General features: G+C 37.8%; 1 protein-coding gene across 4 annotated transcripts in view; it reads left to right on the top strand.

Annotated features, from left to right (window-relative positions):
- Window positions 1-21,511, top strand: part of IQCM (IQ motif containing M) — a 440,692-nt gene that overhangs the window by 201,928 nt on the left and 217,253 nt on the right. For all 4 annotated transcript variants that reach the window (XM_084755724.1, XM_084755722.1, XM_084755723.1 and 1 more), the window contains one exon: window positions 11,713-11,771. In XM_084755724.1, coding sequence (XP_084611850.1) covers window positions 11,713-11,771 — 59 coding nt within the window. The remainder of the gene's footprint in view (window positions 1-11,712; window positions 11,772-21,511) is intronic.

Genomic DNA, 21,511 nt, shown 5'->3' with positions numbered 1-21,511 from the left:
GAGAAGTTGGGGAGCCAGTAAATGTCACCTGTCAACAAGGCCACAGACCTGGGGATAGATAGGTAATGGTTCCTAAGGGAAAACCTATTATGATTATTCTGCTCGATCAGGCATGGGTTCCATCTCATGAATTAGACCTTAAGTCCTATAAAAGGATGAGGCAGGTTACACCCATAATATTTGTGCCACTATTGTACCAGTGGTCTCATAATATCCAGGGATTGGTAGGCTGAAGAGAAAGGATTGAGTTTAAGGTCAGTCTGAGCTAGTAAGTGAGATCCTTTATGGTATCATAGCAGCAAGCCAAAAATACCCAACTAAAAAGAGACCTTAGTATACGATTCTTACATTTCCCGTATAAAAGGCCATTGGAGTTTCACTTTGTGGAGTTGTTTCACACCCCTTTATTTTTGGTGGAAACCAATATATCCAGGCAGGTTTCTCAATAATAATAATTGCCCTGTTCTGAAATGCCTTCAGGTGGGAAGGACATTTGAGGAGCGTGAGGCTCCCGGGCGTTAGCAATGGTGTTGGCCGTGGGTCTACTTACGTGGCTGCCGGTCACATTATGCTATTACTACTATTGTGTGGTTAAGCTGTGGTTGTCTCCGGCGTTCGGATGGAGGCACTGGAAGTTGTGTACAGAGCACATTTGAGCAGCTATTAGGTGAAGGAAAGGAACAGGCCGTGCATGCCCTGGGGAATCCCCACCTCCCCCACCTCCTGGGAAGCTAGGTACACTTGTTCTCTAGTAAAGGAACATTAACTAAATTTCTTAAAAAGTAATGAAAGAGAACAAACTGTAAAAAGGCAGCCAAAAAAGGCAAACATCTGTTACTGAACATGTCTCACTTGACTTCCTTTTAATGTTCTTAGGAATAAATTTATGAACTAGGGAAGGTTTAGCACTAATTAGGTTGTTTTCATCAAACAAAATGCACCAGACACGGATGTTGAATATGAATGAAAGCGTCAGTGTAATAGTGCATAGATAAAGTGACAGCAGCCAAGGTGAAGACGTTTGATTTATGGCCTCAAGTTATGTGTTGATTTAAATTGTCATGATTTACTTTTAATATTGGTTAGTAAAATAATCTTTAAAAATATGTATTTAATGATCAGTGGATGGGTTAGGAAAAGACCTTTTTTAGTCACACAGCTGTAGTTTCCTAGGATGTCAGCGTGATTTCGAACTATAAAAGGGCAGAGGTTTGTAGCCCAAGGAGCAGCAGTAGCAATAACTGGGGCTTTCTGTAGTTACACAGCTATGTATGAGCCTGCATTTCAAAGTTTTCAGGCCAAAAATGTTCAGGAATTCAGAAAAAAATGAGGACAAATAAAAGTTGCTCAGGAAATCTCTATCAGTTGGGCCCACATTTGCAGTAAGAGATGTGGATGTTCTCAGTGAGGGGGAGACAGATGCCAACACACTGGCCTGGGTAATTAGAACAGACCAAGTAAGACACCAAAAATCAGAATGCTTAGATTTGTTTTTCATATGTGATAATAAAAATGTGTTGGTTTTCTAAGGTTTTCAAATGTCTGTCTCAGTTGAGAAAATGTTTACTTGTTTACAGTAATAATGGCAAAAGGAGTTAATGGAAGATGAGGAAAATATGGTTTGCATGCACAAACACACACATATATAACACTATGTATGTATACACATGTGCATACACATACACATATATGCCCCTGTGCATATGTACACATATATACATGTACACACTTATACCCCCTGTATATACAACATGTATGCTTGACTATACATAAATACATATAACCCCCATATACACACATGTACACACATAATACATGCATACACTTATGTAACCCCATGTACATATACATGCTACACACAGGTACACATATATATGCATATAAAAGCATGTATACACACATAACATCTATCTATCTATCTATCTATCTATCTATGATATATTTATTTACTCATGTACTCACATTTACACACAAACATGTACATAACAAACACAAATAGATACACACATGGACACACATGCACATATACACATACATAAATATACACACAAACAGATATACATATATGCATACATAGAAAAAGCAACAGTGAAAAGCTTAATTATGATACTATTACTAGAAAGAATAAAATGGGAAGAAACATTTGTTTAAGGATCAAAACATACTTTTTTAAATACTTGCTGAGAAGAAGTAATGTTTGACTTCTAGGGTGGGCTTTCATTCATTCCTTTTCTCTGGAGTCTGCAGTCACTTTCCTTTTGTCATGATATCCTCTGGGCTACATTTCCCACTTTTTAAACATCATCTAGTGCTGATTAGAGAGTGGCTTGAGCTTAGCATGCTGCAGTGGCTGTTGGAACTCTCAATTCTGGTCCACGAGCACAAACTCCAAACCTTGGGTCTTAGAACATCCTAATACCAAAGAAGAGGTCACAGTGAAACCTCGCTGGAAGTCGAGGACTACACTCCATTAGTTATGGAGTTTTCAAGCAGTGGAGGTGGTGTGCACATGAAAGTATTTCTTAAGTTCAGGACTTGGTTTCAGTGAGGAATTCCTAATGGATTCCAGTATTATTCATGTGTCACTCGTGAAGGATAACTTTAATTTCAAATGAATTCAAGGCTTTGTTTCATGTCTGCTCCTACACTTGTTAGTATATATTTACCACTGTTCTTTAAAGCCTTCTGACATTTGCCTTTTGTCATATGTTAGGATAAAATTTGTACATCATACTTTCAGTGCGTATATTTTGAAGAAAATTAAGTGAGCCAAAAATAAGAGTTGTGTTTCTTTCAAAAATGTTTCCTGAATATCTTTCACAGGAAAAAATGTTCTCTTTCATGATGGATCGACAGCATCAGTATTGCAATTGTAGATGGAACTTAATTACACTTTTTTTTTTTTTACAAAAACAATACATCATTTTTAATAGAATGTTATGCACAGTATTTAGGATTAAATTTTATTGGATATTTATAGTTTATTATAAGAAGAAATGGATATACCTTGCTTTATTTTATATTTCACTTTGTTATATATTGATGAGTCACCATTTAAAGAAGCATTAGTTTTAGATTTTTGAAGATATTCACTTCTTCTGTTAACAAAGAAATTCAGAAAAGAAAACCAAACCAGTAACCAACTAGAAGTAGGCAGTTCTATGTGAAATCCCTGAGAGTGCTGTAGCCAGACTGCAGGAAGGGGTTGATGAATTAGTGCTGTTACTAACGTCATTAATTTGTCAAAGGATTTAAGTCTTTTTGTAGAGAATTTGGCATTGTTTATTAAAATATATAGTATGACATACTTAGATAAATATATTATACTAATGGAGATGTTAACAGTTTATTAAGTATACAGATTAATAATTTGATAAATTAAATTATGAATGTACCAGAAATTTAGCTGTATGTATTGTACCATTCCAATAAGAGATCTTATTGTTGGCAACTCATTCAAATGATTCCATAAAAGGAGAGCAAACCAGAAGTTACCCGTGTAGCTGACGGTGAAGGTCCTGTGGTGTAACGCACTGCATAGGGAATCCACCGCACTTTCATGGTCCATACTCTGTTACCATGAAACAAGAGCACACTTTGTGAAAAAGTCGGAAGGTTGGAGGCATGGAACGCGGTGGAGATGCTGTGAAAGCCGTGTGTCACCCTGTTCTAATCTTCCTGCTGGCTCTCTTTAAATAAGACCTTTTAGGATATCTTGAGGAGTATAAATATATGCTCAGCTCTTCTATTTTCTGTGTGGTCCAGGTGTCCCTAGCACTGTTAGCATGTAAACACTTGTTAGAAATATAAGCCTTGTGATCCCAAGCTGATTATTGAATTAGAACATCTGCAGTGACTTATGAGGCCTTCTCCTCTCTTTGATGTTTGAGATGCGTTTTAAAAGATGATTCTCTGCGATGTTAGTTTTTGTGGGGTTTTGAGATAGTGATAACGCAACAGGTTGAGTTTCTTGACAGACGCTGAGATGTGCACAACCCATTTTGATTTACTTATGTGGTATTGTAGGAATGAATTTTTTGAAAGTTGGTAAGTTGCTCATGAAATGTATCAAAACCCCCATTATTATTGCATAGTGACGTGTAGTTATAGCGAGAGCCAAAGTTTGTCTGGAAGATATGCTAGTTGCTTTGATACAGAAGGATTTTCACTCCTGGCTTAGCCTGGACAGAGTAAGATGAGATTTCCGTCCAAGCAAGCATGTCTGTGTCTTAGAATCAAATTCAAAGTGATTTACAAACATTTGTCTCTTCCAGACAATTTCCTATCAATGTCCTCCAAAGGGACAAGTAGGCTGGAGTAGAGTTTGACCAGTCCATATGATTGCCAGTTTGAAATTCCAGTGTGGTTAAGTCCTGGAGATTTCTAAATGAGGTGAAGATGGAGAACACATAAACTTGCTTAATACAGATCAATTTAAAATCTAACATGAACTATATCACTATCATTTTGCATGATGTTATAAGTTAAACTTAGGCTAGAAAGGAAAACTAAAGCTATTCCTTTTTATCTATGACAACATTTTGTACTGAAAAAAGTGGAGTCCATCTAAAACTCTTGTCTCTGATAAATACTTCTAATAATGTATCAAGAAACAAAAATCAACATAAAAAAGCATCAGTTGCTTCTATGTACAGCAAAAACAAATTTGCTGAGAAATAAACCAGAAAAGACATTCTGTTCACAGCAGCCTTACCCGATATAAAAATTAATTTCAAACTTGATCCCAGACCCTAATTTAATATTGGGATCACTGAAACTGATAGAAGAAACACAGGGGAATAATTTAAGACATAGCTACAGGCAACATATTTCTGAACAAAACCACAATAGAAAGGAAACAAAATGGACAGGTGGACTCATGAAATTAAAAATCTTCTGTACTAGCAAAAGAAACTGTCAACTGAATCAACAGCCTATAAAATACAGGAAAATCTTTTCTAGTAAGACCTTAGGTCAGAGGATAATATTAATATCCATAATAAACAAAGAGCAGCAGAAATTAGCCACCATAGAGACAAAGTTTCCAACCAATAAGTGAGCCAGTGATCTGGGAGAGGTTTATCAGTGGGTGCTAAGATAGCATTCTGATACGTTACTACTGCATAGAATGCTGTCTTTAAGTGATGATAGTAAACTGTGCATCTAAAGAAAGTGGAATAAAGGATTTTGAATGTTATACAATAAAATAATGATGTATGAGAAAAAACAGACACATTTGCTCTGGCTCAAGTGCTAAATAGTGTTCAAATGTTGAGTCATCATGCAGCATCTCATAGATAGATGCAACGCTTACATTTTATGTATTATATGTATTAGCTAAATAATTACAATTTAGGTAGATTAAGAGAGTTAGAAATTAACTCTAGGCTTAGAAGCAAAATAGTAAGACCAGATTCTAGAGGCTAGACCACCAGGAGTTGCCCCATCATGTCTGTATTAGTTCCTTTTCTCACTGCAGTAACATGACAGAAGCAACTTGGGGAGGAAGGACTTATTTTGGCTTACCATTTCAGAGGGTTCAGCCTCTTATAGACAGGAAGGTAAGGTAGAGTATAGTGGTTCACATCATGGACTGACAGAAAACTGAGATAATAAATATAATATAATATAATATAATATAATATGATAATATATATAGCTGCAGGGACATGTCTTCAGTGACATATGTCTTTCAACAAGGTTACATCTCCTCCTACCTTTTACTGTTCTACTGATACCATCAAATCAGAGTCCATCAAGGGACTAGTTCGATTCATTAGGTCAGGGCCTTTTAGAATCCTATCATCTCTGGTCTCTGGAAACCCACCATAGGCAGACTCAGAAGCATACCTTATTTAGTCTCCTAACGGTTCTCAGTCCAATAAGGTTGACAATGAGAATTAACTCTCACAATTTTCCAGAGAGACAGCTCCAAACTCATAAAATAGTAAGTTCACCATTTTGTTGCTTTCAACTAGAATGAAATTCTGTTTTTTTTTTTATTATCTCAGTCATTTAATTAGAAGTATAGTTTAGTTTTATGTTTTTAGAATTACTTTTGTATGGTGCTAGGATTTGCTAGAATGGCATTCTCCTAAACTTTTTACAAATACCTAAGTCTTTCGGAAAGATTTAGTTGGGAAGCAGTCAGCTATCCTCTTTTGTATCTAAGTGCTGTGTTTAAATCCCAAGTACACGGAGCTGTGGCTTGACGGTAGAGCGTGTCCTTGGTATGTGGAAAACCCTAGGCTCAGTATCCGGAATGAGAAAAGACAAACAAAAGTCTCTGTAAGGGAGTAAATCCCTGAGTGCTGGCTCTTCGGGGAGGCTAAAGTGATGCTTTGCTGAAGCACCTTGTATAATTTCCCCTGTTTTAAAAGACCAATAGCTGGTGTAGAGCTACCAGCCTTCTTTTTTGGGATGCCCCCTTTACTGTAAAGATACAAAACGAAGTGCTGCGATTGAGCCCACCTTTCCTATGGAGGTTAGTTCGGTTCTTGGAGCAGGTTTTAGAAACATGAGTTTATTCTGAGTTTTACCACACATGTTGAAGGTACTTGTATGCTTTCAAAGCTTGCCCGTGGTTCCTGTGCATTCTGGGACATTCTTAGTTTCACGAGTACAAAAAGAATGACTTATACGAATCTGCCCTGAAATGTATCTGGTGACTTTTGATGCTGCACGTGTGCCAATGATTGGCAGTTTTTCTTGTTCAAGTCATTTCTCAGATTGCAAGTAGTAGAGCTGTAAGAACTGCAGATCACGGCTCCTTCACAGTTTTGGGGGCATGGCTGACTTCCACGGAAAAGCTGCTGTTGGTAGTCCAGTCTGGCAGAAAAGCTTCTCAGTTGACTTCACATATTTTGATGTGTATATATATATATACAACAGTTGAGTCTCTGAAAACTTATCATTTTACCTTGAATTATATGTTTATATATCATGTTTTATATGTTTTATATGTGGCAGGGACACAAGACTGTTTAAAACTATGACTACTCTTTATGACTCAGAAAATACCCCTTTAACCACATTTGGGGTACTAGGGAATAGCGTCTCAATTATAGAGTACCTTTTTATAGCAAATATATTTCAGAAATTCACAGCAGTAGAGTAAAATAGCAATCTGTCTAGCAGTGAGATGCAAAGTGAAAGGCTGGAGAAGTTCTATAGTTAATCAGTGTAAGAGTTTAATTATTATACTATGATGAACTGTCAGAAAGAAAAAAAACAAATTTTGGAAAAAGGATGGGGATTGATGGCTTAGACAGCTGTTTTTCTAAAAAGAAGCCTGAGGTGTAATAATATTGTGTAAATTCCAGAAGTGAGTCTCAGTGCCAGCTAGTTCTGATATTTGAGGGAATATGTGGGGGAAGGAGTCTGGGAAGTAATGGGAGATAAATCTATTCAGGTTGTTACAAAAAAGAATTCAAATTTGTGTCAGAAGAGTTTTTATTAACAGCTTATATACTCTTCAGCCAAGTGTTTAGGGAATATGAAAGCTGTGTTTCTAGGCAGAAAGAAGAAACTTAAGGAAGTTGAAGAAGCAGGTGGCAGCTGTGCAAAGAAAAGGCATTTCAAGAGAAAATGGGGTGGAAATACCAAGGCGGAGTGTACTGGAGATTTGAGTGTAGAAGACTAAAGCTAAGGGGGAAATCCCTTAATACAAACTGATATTCACTTTGCAAAAAAGAAACTACAAACAAACAACGAATTCTTCGGAAAACCAAACAAAAACCAAGTCGTCAAATCTTTTCTACATAGCATAGGAAATAAGAAAGGGACACAGATGGGGAAAGTGACTCCTGGGAGATTGCGGAAGAGGAAAGAGCCAGAACAGGAAGGCATCCTGGGAGGGAGGTCCTCACACTGGGTACTTCATTATGGAGAACTTGCAACTTGGTTTGTTTGAACAAGAAGGAAGACAGAGAACAAAGCATAATAGAAGTAAATTTAGTGCCCTCACCTAAGGACAGAGTGTCCCACGCCAAAAGCTGTTCCCATAAAAGTATGGAATACAAAAATTAAAAATTAAGTTTTACGAGCCATTAGCAATAGATATTTGTCAGGGAACATCATAAAGGCAACAGCAAAGATCTGACGTTGTGGTTTAGTATCAATTATAAGTTGTACATAAATTTTAAAATGATTATTTTTTGAGTAGTTGTTCATCTTGAAAAAGAAAGTATGGTCCAGATATTCTGAAAGTACCAATCTGTTCTCCATGTTCTTGTTTTCTTTTCTACCTTTTTTTTCTTTTAAAAGACTCTTCTCTCATATATTACATGCTGACAGCAGTTCCCCTCCCCCCATTCCTTCCAGTCCCTCCCCTCAACCTCCCCTCTTCTCCAATTCCACTCTTGTTTGTTTCTCTTTTAAAAAAAAAGGCAGAAGCTCCAGAGATATCAACTGAACATGGCTAAACAAGTTACAACAAGACTATGCACAGATATCCATATCCAGGCTGGACAAGGCAACCCAGTTGGAGGAAAAGGGTCCCAAGAACAGGCAAAAGAGTCAGAGATAACCCCTACTCCCACTGCTGGGCGTCCTACAAGAACATCAAGCCACACAGCTTAATGTATATGCAGAGGACCTAGCTCTGACCTACACAGAGTCCATACTTGTGGCTTCAGTTTCTATGTTCAGTTAATTATGTAGGCCTTGTTCTCCTGGCGTCCTCAACCCCACCGGCTCTGACGATCCTTCATCCACTTCTTCTGCAGGGCTCCCCTGACTCTGCTTAGTGTTTGGCTATGGGTCTCTGCATCTGCTCTGGATGATGCTTCTCTAATTACATCGGGCTAGGAACTGATCTATGAGTATAGCAGAATGCCATTAGGAATCACTTCATTGGCTCCCGCAGCCCAGTCATGCTTGGTTATATTCTGGGTCTCTGGGCTATCTTGCCTCTGGTTCCTGCTTTTCCGAGCAGCACCAGGCAGGAGCTCCTTCTTGTGGCATGGGCCTCAACCAGTCATTAGATGGTCATTCCCATACATTCTGTCACCTTTATGCCACAACATCTTGCAGGCAGGACAGATGTAGGTTGAAAGTTTTGTGGATGGGTTGATGTCCCAGTCCCATTGCTAAGAGCTTTTCCTGGTTTCAGAAAATGATCACTTAGGGCTTCATATCCCCTATTACTAGGAGACTTGACTAGGGTCATCCTCATAGATCCCAGGGAGTTTCCACTGCAGTAAGTATTTTTATTTTACCCCAGATGCTCTCATCTCATTTCAGTTATTTCTCCCAATACTCTCTCCTTCCCCCTGATCTTTCCTGTTCCCATCCCCACCCACTTGAAGTCCATCTGCAATGTGTGATACCTTGAGCCCTCCTTGTTACTTACCCTCTCTGGGTCTGTAGATTGTAGCATAATTATTCTTTACTTAAAAGCTAATATCTGAAATATATACAGAGCTCAAGAAACTAAACATCAGCAAATCAAATAGTGAAATTAAAACGGGATACAGATCTAAACAGAGAATTCTCAACAGAAGAATCTCACATGGCTGAGGAACACTTAAATGTTCAAAATCTGTAACTATCAAGGAAATGCAAATCAAAGTGACTGAGATTCCATGTTGCACCTATCAGAATGGCTAAGATCAAAACACAAGTGACAGCATATGCTGGTGAGCATGTGGAGCAAAGGGAACACTCCTTCCTCCATTGCTGGTTGGAGTGCAAATTTGTACAGCCACTTTAGAAATCAGTATGGCAATTTCTCAGAAAAATAGAACTCAATATATCTTGACCCAGCCATAGCACTCCTTGGCATATAACAAAAAGATGCTTTATCATTCTTCAAGGGCACTTGCTCAACTATGTTCATAATAGCTAGAGTCTGGGAAAAACCTAGATGTCCCTTAACTGAAGAATGGATAAAGAAAATGTGGTACATTTACACAATGGAGTATTACTCAGCTGTTACAAACAATGCTATCATGAAATATGCATGCAAATGGATGGTACTAGAAAAAAAAGTCATCCCGAGTAAGAGAACCCAGACCCAGAAAGATAATATGACTTCACTTATAATGTTCTTGTTTTCTAAAGTAATTGTAGAAAAAAGAATCTTAGTTCTTAGAAATAAATGCTATGAGAGAGTATGAACCTGTACAGCTAAGATTGCATCTGAGAGAAATATAATACAAAATGAAACTTAGCTTTGTGGGTACAAGCTATAATTTAAACATTTTAAAAAACAACCTAGGTATGCGGGGCATGGTGGCACTCAGGAGCCAGAGGCAGATGGTTCTCTGTGAGTTTGAGGCCAGCTTGGTCTACAAAGTGAGTCTAGGACAGCCAAGACTACACAGAGAAACCCTGTCTCGAAAAACCAAAACCAAAATGAAAACCAAAGCAAAAAACCTAACCTAGCTATTAAAACTGAGTATTTTTGCAGCACATATGTAACTTCTTTATCTTTAATCTCCATATTGCCTTTCAGATTTTCTGAGAACTTATATAAGATATTTTTAGCTTTAGTTATCAAAAACACATTTGAAGATTAACTGTGAATTGTAAAGATGCATTTACCAGGTTATCTCACACCATAAAACCTTCCATGAATTGACTTCATTTTTTTACTCAATTATCAAGATTACTTCAATTTCCTTACCCTTATATATTTACAAAAGCTGTTTTATACAAAGTAATTATCATGAACAATTATAAGGAGGTTGAAATGGATCAGTTTCCTTCTTGGCTCACACTGGTCAGAGGCAACGGCAAATTATTCAAAGTGAGCACGTGATTATTTTCCCATATAGCCTGGTCATTGCTTAGCATTAAAGGAATGTATAAGAAACGTGTATTAAACATTGTTGTATAAGAACTGAGAGTGACGCAGGCACCTTACACTGGTCATTTTTTGAACTACGTGTAGAAGACACTTTTCACTGAGCATAAGATGGCTTCTCTTATTGAACTGCTTTCCTGGGCATTTTTACATTTGTATTCTAGGGTTGTGTATGGTGTAACCAATAGAGTTAATTATTATTATAACTCTGGAGGCTCAAAGTCAAAGCTTAAGCTGCCAGCAAGAGGATTTCTCTCTCCTTAGTTTGAACCTTTTTAGCCTTGTGTCATCACATGGCCTTATTCTGGTGACTGTTCCTTTTTTTCTGTTGGATTAGGGCCTCACGCCTGGATCTCACACTTTTTTTTGGAAGCATTTGCTAAAAATATAAACATACTTTGGGGTAGGGCTTTAAGAATTTGAGAGTAATGTATTTTAGTCCATAATTCTTTGATACCTAGGAATTTGATAACCAAATCTGATAGACATACCAAATAATATCAGAAAATATTCCTCATCATTCTTCTTCTTATATTTTCCCGTTAACCTGATTTAAAGTTTTCATTTTTCATAGGTGGCATATTTTGTGAAATGTTCATCAGTTCTTTTGTAAGAAAGAGTCAAATAAATTTTTATCTAATACATTTATAAAAATACTCGCTCATTAAAATTATTATTAGGAGTAATATTTCAGGGTGCAAAAGACACTGAAGAAGATTCAGCAATTACTCTGCTTTAAGCACATGTAGCATTTATATGGCTCCTTGGGTTTATTATATAGATCATGAATATAAATATATATTTATTATAAAGATTTATTATCCACTTGAAAATATAACAACACAAATGAAATTAAAAATTTACAGGTAGTCAAGTTATTTTCCTCTTATTTCAACTCTTTCTAGAGACCTTATAAGAAGAAAGAAGTACAATCTATCAAGCCAGAACAGAAGCCAGAAAAAGAGTAAGCCAACAGAGGGAAAACATAAACCTAGCGTTTATTTTTCTTATTGACAATATGCCTGGTGGCTTTAATACTGAAGTATAAGGCAATAGAGGCTGTTGACAGCTCAATGTGTATGTTGCATGTGTGCAAGCATGGGAATCTATGTGTGTGCACGCCAAGGCAGGAGTAGCGTGTTGGGTGCCTTCCTCTGTTACTTGTCTCCTTGCTACTTTGAGACAAGGATTCACACTGAACCAAAACCTCACTTCAGCTCGCCTGGCTGGCCAGTGAGTTCTCCAGATCTGCCTGTTTCTGTGCCACAATGTGGGTGTGGGGCTTTTTCCATGGATACTGGAGATTTAAAATCAGGGCCTTTCGCTTGTAGAGCAAATTTTCTGAAAAGGTTCAGTTCGTGTGTGTGTGTGTGTGTGTGTGTGTGTGTGTGTGTGTGTGAGTGTGTGTGTGATACATATATTTATTAGTGTGACTGGAGAATCTGGGACTGTGGAGTAGCTGGAAACTGATTATGGAATCCTACAAAGAAGAATAGTCCAACAGCAGAGTTCTGTGTTTGAATACAAGCTCTTCTCAAATTCTTAGGTGGCCCCTGAACTGTTCATATGTAGAACAAATCACAGAGTCTAATATAAAGCAACCAATTGTATGGAGTAATTTTTAGTTGGCTTAGTTGGTTACGTTAAGAGGAGAGGATCAAAGCTGAAGATATTGTACAGTGGTCATGATACATGCTGCTCCTGAGAGGATGTTAGTTCAGTCGCTTAGCACTCACATCAGGAAGATCACAACTACTGTTCTACATGTGCACAACCCCTTCACCTATACACATATTTAACAATAAAAATAAATCTTTAAAGAAATACTCTGGCTTTTGGGATAAGTGTATCTTAAGGCAAATTTCATTCCTGAAAAGATGTTTATAAAGACAGAGCCTCTCCAGTACAGAAAGGGAAACTATTAAAATAATGAAGAAAATTCTAAATAAAATATTTAAACAAAAACCATCAATTAACTTAACCGATACAGATATAAATGAACCCACATCCAGCAACTATAGAAAACACATTATTTGTTTTTTTAAAAAGGCAGCATGCATTATAAAAAGCAAAAGAAAACAATGAAATTTGAGATAAACAGTGAAGCAATTAACAACTTTATAGTTTGTTGAAAAGATAAATGAAATTTATAAGCTTTCCTTACATTTGATTTTCAAAAAGAAGAGAGAAGATACAAATTAATGATACCAGGAATAAAAGAAGGGGCGTTTTTTTATATTTTGTGGACATGAAAAGAAAAATAAGCCAATGTGTAAAAAATCCTTTATGACAATTACATTCAACTAAGAGACAAGAATTAAATTTTGTAGGAAAAAAACAATAACACAAGAAATAGAAGACCTAACCAACCCATGTTTGTTAATTGGGTGCTATTTTAACTTCCATAAATAACCCTGTTCTAAAAATAATGCATTTTAAACTGTTACATGTGAGCCATTTTGAAAGAATATGATAGTGTTTTTCTTACAAGTATTCTTCGGCTGGTTAGTTTGAGTGGGAAACCTTTTTCCTTGTGTTACTAAACTAAAATATTCTAGCCCTATTAATTATAAGAAACTACACATTCTCAGATGTTATCATTTGTTGTAGCTGCTTACCTAGAATGAGCCAGCTAATCTGACTTCTAAAAATTTCCTCATATAAGGTACCATCTGCTTAGAGCAGCAGTTTTCAACCTGTGGGTTATTATCCTTGTGGGGGTTATGTATGTATCAGATATGTTCAATATTTATTTAAAATATATTTCATAGATGAGAATTTATGAAGTCAAAAATGTTTACTATCTGAACAAAGGTCTTTGTTTATTCAAATGTGTTACACCTGTGTGTACATGTGCATGTTTGTGCAAATGATTGCAGAAACTAGAGAAGGGCATCAGATGCTACTGTAGTTACATGGTTATGAGCCACTTGACATGGATGTTGGACATCCAACCTCAGTCTTCTGAACAGCAGCAATTGTTCTTATGTTCTGAGCCATCTATACTTCCTTTTTAATTAAAAAAACTTGTACATTATATTTTGATTATGTTTTCTCCTTCCCCAACTTCTCCTAGGTTGTCCCCACCCTCCTTCTCAGGCAGTTTATATTCTTTTGCTCTCTTACAAAACAATACCAAAAAAAAAAAAAAAAAAAAAAAAGCACACACATTAAAAAAAAAGTTTCTTTTATTTTTATTTTTTATTTTTGTATTGTTCAACTACTCCCGGGCATAAGGCCTGTTCTTTAGTCTGGTTGATATACGTAAATGACAGTTTATTGGAGAAAACTTATTTTCCATTTGCTAGTGAGTATCAAGTACAAATAGCTTCTTGGTTAGGAGTAGGACCTCCTCATGCCCAACACAGTGCAGGGAGCTGAGTGGGACCCCATATCCATATCGCTGCTGGGAGCCCTCTTGTTTGAAGCTATGCAGGTCTTGTGTGTGCTAACACAGACAGACTCTCTGATTTTATATGACCTGTTACGTCTGGAACAGTTTCCTTAGCCATCACCTATAGAGTTCCCTGAGCACTGAGTGGAGGGGTTTAATGAAGACATCCTTAAGTGATAACCCCTGAAAGCTTTTAAGCTCTGTGTAAGCTTCAGAAGACAGAAATCGATAAGTTTAAGATATGTTTGAGAAAGCCCAAACTATTTTTAAAGGAAAAGAAGAAACATTTTTGAAGAAAACCAATTAGTTTTCAGTCAGAATTGACTAACTAACATTTTTGGGGCTTTATCTTATTTTCTGAACTGAAATATGTAATGTTATATTTCTGAGCCTAAGAATTATACTCAAACAGGAGACAATTTTTTGTTTTTATTTTTATTTTTAGAAAATAAAGTGTATGCATGAATTTTACACTTGTTTATATACACATCTATAATTTTCTTAACTACATATAACATTTTATATTTAGCACTGACACTCAAGTGAAATCTCCTTTCGGAGAGTACTATTTGAAATTTTGTAATTTCTCTAGGTTTAATCTATTTTTCACTTATACTTAACAGGTATCGAACACTGAGCTCTCTAGCTCTGTGTCCAATGTCAAAGGGCTTAAATGGAGCTGGTTCTCCAGCTTTGCTGCCTGTAACACGCATGTCTCCTGGACTCTTTCTACTCCCAGTCTGCAGTTCTCCTTGGCAGATTCTCATGACTTTGGCATGGTTAACACCTTGTGTTCTGCAGCACAACACAAGCTTCCTTTCTGAGGCTTCATTTTTGGCATCTCAGGGACTCTTGCACCTAGGGACTTCCCTGCCACATAGAACATAGATGCACTAGTACTCAGAGACCATGGAAATGATACTTTGAGCCCTTATGTTTCTCAGCTCTGAAACTAGCAGCAAATGGATGACACTGCCAGGATGATGACCAGCTTGGCATGGCCCTGGACCCTTGAATCACACTACCATCAGCTTTTAGTTACAGTTGCCTTCCAGAAGCAGAAACTCTCTTTGGAAGCCCAGGGTGGTAGGTAGGATCCTGCCAGCTCCCTCCCCCGGAACACACTGTATTCTCATGCACATCAGTCCTCTCCTTTACTGCCACTCATACCCTTAACAATTATAGCCTCTCTTCCACCTTGGCTGTACTACTAAGGTTGTGGTATTCATTTTCCCCTGTACCTATCTTGTATTTCTTCTGTACCACTGTAGAGTTGCTAATCACTATTAGTGTGTCCTGAAAATTCACCAAAAAGTTAGTCAGTCATGATTTTAATTGTAGCCTCAGGGGCATTCTTAGGACATGGGCAGAAAGAACCACATTTGTTGTCAAAATATAGTAGCTGTGTCTCTGACCCAGCTCCTAGTATTGCTCCTCTCTTAAATCTATTGAGAAAGGCTTGTGCAGTCTGCATTGCTCTCCGTACTATCTCTTGGGCTCTCACAGACTTTCATTGCTCTTCAGGTACACCCATGGAAACCTTCCACAATCCACTAAAAAGTAGCATGATGAAGCCTGTCACAGAAATAGCCTGTTCTCTTGTACCACATTTCTCATTACTTACTTTTCTATTATTGTGACACTATACCATGACTAATACAACGTACAGAAGGAAGTGTTTATTTGGGGTATCATTCCAAAGGGATAAAAATTCTTCACTGTCCTGAGGGGAAAACATGGCAACAGGCTAACATAGCTACTGGAGCAGCAAGTTGAGGGTTCATGTCTTAAACATGAAACACACAGGATGATGAGAGTCAACTTTCAAAGTTGCAGCTACGGCAAGCATGGTGGCAGTGTGTGGTGAAGCAAGATTTTCAGCTCCTAGTTTCATTTTCTCTTTCTACATCACCCCCACCCATGGCCAGAAAAGTAACTGTTTTCCTAGGCCTTTAATTCATTTCCTACTTTCACACAAAATGAGAAACACTCCCTAAACAATGAAAATAAACTAATGAACAGTGTTATGGATGGCTTCAGGGCTCATTAGACAGGATCACCCCTAAAGAGGCCCTGTATGACTCCACATGACTGGAGCTGGAGAAGCTCAGACCCCCACAGAAAGGGGAAGCACTGTATAGAAGAGGAGCAGACATTCACTGCAGTCAACGGCTCAGGAAGTGTGTTGCTTTAGAAACAGCACCGTGTTTCAGACATAACCTCATTAGCCATAACACTAGAGTAAGGTGTGTTCTTGTAGAGACCTATTCATAAAGTTGATCTTTATGTGAGTGTTAGGAGGCAGCTTCTGGGGAAAGTTGCTCATATTGAAAAGAATCCTGGTAAGAAAATGGAAAAAAAAAAGAGGATCCAAGATGGCAGTGCCAACTATGCAAGGTGTCTGAACAGCAAGGCAGAGCCTAGAGGCTGGGCTGGAGCTAAAGACCACATGACCTGGAAAGCCCGAGGTGAGAGGGCTCCACATGGTGCACAGCACAGGTGGGTGTGTCCTCCAGTCATTCAACTGGTCCATGGAGGATGAGTGTCCAGTCCCCAGAGACTGGCTACATACCTGATTCTAAACTGCTGCTTTGGGCAGCATCACTGGCTCTGTATCTGGGACTGAACTATAGGTGTTGAAGCACCAGCATCTGGATCTGATGTCCCAGGAGAAAACCAAAGAGAATGGATGGATCTAGCCCCAGACCACCCCCTGCAGTCCACAGAAAACCCCATGGTCCAGTGGCCTGAGGTTGCATCTCCAAAATCCAGCAGAGCCTATCAGGTGATACCTATACTCTCTCTGGCTGAACTGCGGGTTACAAACTACATCAGTGTCTGCTGGCCCAGAGCAAGATTCAGAGTGTGGATCTGGGGTAGATCTGACTTGAGATCACCCTGCCAGTCCATAGAGGGACCCAGGGCCCACACAGGGGGCACAGGTAGCTGTGGATACATTCTTGGCTACAGCATAGTTCCCCATCTCTCTGACAGAATGAACTTACGTCCCAAGGCTGGAGAAAGATGAGAAAGAATGGGGAAAAGCATAAGATAGCGAGTGGCTCCCGTGCTCCCAGCAAACTGATCCAAGGTCCCAGGGCCCCAGTGGCCAAGGGCAGGGTCTCCAAAGTCCAGTCAAAGGCAGATAGTACCTTCTCTATCTCAGACTGAAACTTGGGCTGCAGCTCCTGAGCACAAGCCTCTGCTGGCCTAGCGGGGAGGCCAGGCTGTGGAGGAAAGTTCCCTGGAGCTGAAACCAAGTCACTTGCCTGATCCAGGGAAGGCTTTCCTGATCCCCTCATGTGAGGCATCTCAACCTATAGACACTCACCAATGAGCTACTCTCAATGACCAGTGAAAGACACCAGAAATTACCTGCCAACATCAGAAACAACAAGATGACTAAAGGACAGCATAAAAACAAAAAGAACAAAAGCCAAAACAGTATGGCATATCCAGAACACAGTTATCCCAGAGAATTCAACCCTGGGAATGCAAACACAGTTGAAGCACAAGAAGATGACCTTAAATCATTAGTAGTGAAGATGATAATATAGGAAATGAACCAAATACATAAACAAATACAGGAAGATTCATACAAACAGATCGAGGTCCTTAGAGAGGCCATGACAGAAGCCTCTGAGAGAGGAAATAAAGAAACCACTGGAAGAAATTCAGGAAAATGCAAACAATTAGAAAGAGGAAATCAATAAAAATAGTTCAAGATCTGAAGATGAAAATGGAAAAAATAATAAAAGCACAGACAGAAGAAATCTGGGAAAGAAAACTTAGAGAAGAAAACAGGAAATGCAGAGGTAAGCTTCATTAACAGAATTAAAGAAATGGAGGAAAGAATCTCAGGTGTAGAAGATACAATAGAAGAATTTGATGCAATCATCAAAGCAAATGTTAACTCTGAAAAAAATCTGCACAAAACATCCAAGAAATCAAGGACACCATGAAAAGATGAAATCTAAGGATAATAGGAATTGAAAAAGAAGACGTCTGGCTCCAAGGCCCAGAAAATATCTTCAACAAAATTATAGAAGAAAATTTCCCCAACTTAAAGAAAGCGATGTTTATAAAATACAAGAGGCCTACAGAACACCAAATAGAATAGACCAGAAAAGAAAACCCTCCCACGACATAATAATCAAAACACAAAATGTACAGAACAAAGAAAAAATATTAAAGGTAGCAAGGGGCAAAGGCCAAATAATATATAATGGCAAACCTATCAGAATCACACCCAACATCTCAGTAGAGACCATAAAAGGCAGAAGGGCCTGGGCAGAGGTCCTGCAAACCCTAAGAGACCACAGATACCAGGCCAGAATTTTATACTTAGCAAAACTTTCAATAGTCATTGATGGAGAAAACAAGATATTCCATGACACAAACAAATTCAAACAATACCTATCTACAGATCTGGCCCTATAGAGGTTTAATGGAAGGAATACTCCAACCTAAAGTGACAAACTACAACCAAGATAACAGAGGAAACAGATAACTTCAAAGTAGCAAAACATAACCACAGAAACACTCTATCACAACCAACCTTAAAATCAAGGGACTTAACAGTCACTTGTCATTAATATCTCTCAACATCAATGGTCTGAATTCTGCAATAAGAAGACACAGACTAACTGAATGGATGCATAAATAAGACAACATTCTTTTGCATTCAAGAAACATCTCAGCCACAAGGATATGCATTACTTCATGGTAAAAGACTGGAAAAAGGTTTCCCAAGCAAATGGACACAAGAAGCAAGCAGATTTAGCCATTCAGATATCTAATAAAACAAACGTTCAACCAAAATTAACCAAAAGAGATGAGTAAGGACACTTCATACTAATCAAAGGAAAATTCAACCAAGATGGCATGCAATTTTTAAAAATTTATGCTCCCAATTCAAGGGCCCCCATGTTTGCAAAAAAAATTAATAAAGCTTAAACCACACTCAATCCCCACACATTAATAGTGGGAGACTTCAGCCCTCCATGTTCATCAGAGATAAGTCAATGAAACAGAAGCAAAACCTAGAAATAATGACACTAAACGATGTCATGAATCAAATGAATATAACAGATATCTATAGAATTTTTCACCCAAACACAAAAGATTATACCTTCTTCTCCACACCTCATGGAACCTTCTCTAAAATTGATCATATAGTAGATCACAAAGCAAGCCTCAACAAATAGAAGAAGATTGTATCATATCAGACCACCATGAACTAAAGCTGGACTTCAACAACAATAGAAATAACAAAAAGCCTATTCAAGCTTGGAAACTGAACAACTCTCTACTCAATGACAACTGCATCAGGGAAGAAATAAAGAAATTATGGACTTCCTAAAATGTAATGAAAATGAAGGTACAACATACCCGAATTTATTGGACACACTGAAAACAGTGCTAAGAGGGAGGTTCATAGCACTAAGTGCCTTCATAAGTAGATTAGAAACATCTGATATAGGCAACATAATGACACATCTGGGAGCCCTAGGGGGAAAAAAGGAGCAGAAACACCTAACAGGAGTAGACAATTGGAAATAATCAAACTCAGGGCTGAAACAAATACAACAAATACATTAGAAACAAAGAGAACAATCCAAAGAATCAACAAAACCAAGAGTTGGTTCTTTGAGAAAATCAACAAGATAGACAAACCATTAGCCAAACTAACTAAAAGGCAGAGAGACCCTATATAAATCAACATGATCAGAAATTAAAAAGGAGACATAACACCAGACACTGAAGAAATACAAAGAATCATTAGGTCTTACTTCAAAAGCCTGTATGCCACAAAATTTGAAACTTTAAAGGAAATGGACAATTTTCTTCATGGATTCCACTTGCCAAAGTTGAATCAAGATCAGATAAACAAATTAAATAATCTTATTTCTCCTACAGAAATAGAAGTAGTCACCAAAAGTCTCCCAACCAAAAAAAGACCAGGGCCAGATGATTTAAGCACAGAGTTTTACCAGACCTTCAAAGAAGAACTAATACCAGTACTCTTATAACTAATTCACAAAATAGAAAAGGATGGAACATTACCAAACTCATTCTATAAAGCCACAGTCACCTTGATACCTATACTTCACAAAGACCCAACAAAGAGAATTTCAGACCAATTTTGTGCATGATCATTGATGCAAAACTACTCAAGAAAATACTCGCAAACTGAATCCAAAAACACATCAAAGATATAGTTGTCAATGACCACGTTGGCTTCATCCCAAGAATTCAGCAATGGTTCAATATATGGAAATTCATCCATGTAATAAACAATGTAATAATAATGTAATAAACAAACTGAAAGAAAAAACACATGATCATCTCCTTAGATGCCAAAAAATCATTTGACAAAATCCAACACCCATTCATGTTTAAAGTCTTGGTGAGATCAGGGATACAAAGCACATACCAAAACATAATAAAGACAATAAACAGCAAGTCAGTAGCCAACATCAAATTAAATGGAGAGAAACTCAAGAAAATTCCACTAAAATCAGAGACTAGACAAAGCTGCTCACTCTCTCCATATCTCTTCAACAAAATATTTGAATCTCTGGCTAGAGTAACAAGACAACAAAAGGAGATCAAGGTGATCCACATTAGAAAGGAGAAAGTCAAATTATCCCTATTTGCAGATGATATGATAGTGTCCATAAGTGACCCCCAAAATTCTACCAGAGAACACTTTCAGCAAAGTGGATGGATACAAAATCAACCCCCAAAAGTCAGTAGCCCTCCTGTATACAAATGACAATTGTGCTGACAAAATAATTAGGGAAACTATACCTCTCACAATAGCCACAAATAGTATAAAGTATGTAGATGTAACTCTAACCAAGCAAGTGAAAGACTTGTATGAAAAAAATCTTCAAGTTTCTGAAGAAGGAAATTAAGGATGATATCAGAAGATGGAAAGATCTCCCTTGTTCATGGATTGAGAGTATTAACATAGTAAATAAAAATGGCCATCTTACCAAAAACAATGTACATATTCAATGTAATCCCTATCAAAATACCTACACAATTTTTAAAAGACCTTGAAAGATCAATTCTCAACTTCATATGGAAAAACCAGACACACTAAATCTGTTAGAAGACAAAGTGGGGAAGAGCCTTGAACTCATTGGCACAGGAGAAAACTTCCTGAAACGAACACCAACAGCCCAGGCTCTAAGGACAACAATTAATAAATGGTAACTCAAGAGGTTGAGAAGCTTCTGTAAGGCAGAAGACACTGTCAACAGAAGAAAGGGACAGCCTACAGACTAGGAAAAGATTCTCAC

Source organism: Acomys minous (assembly GCF_964271855.1).
Source record: "Acomys minous genome assembly, chromosome: 14".
NCBI classification, from domain to species: Eukaryota; Metazoa; Chordata; class Mammalia; order Rodentia; family Muridae; genus Acomys; species Acomys minous.
This window is presented reverse-complemented; position numbering and strand designations above follow the sequence as displayed.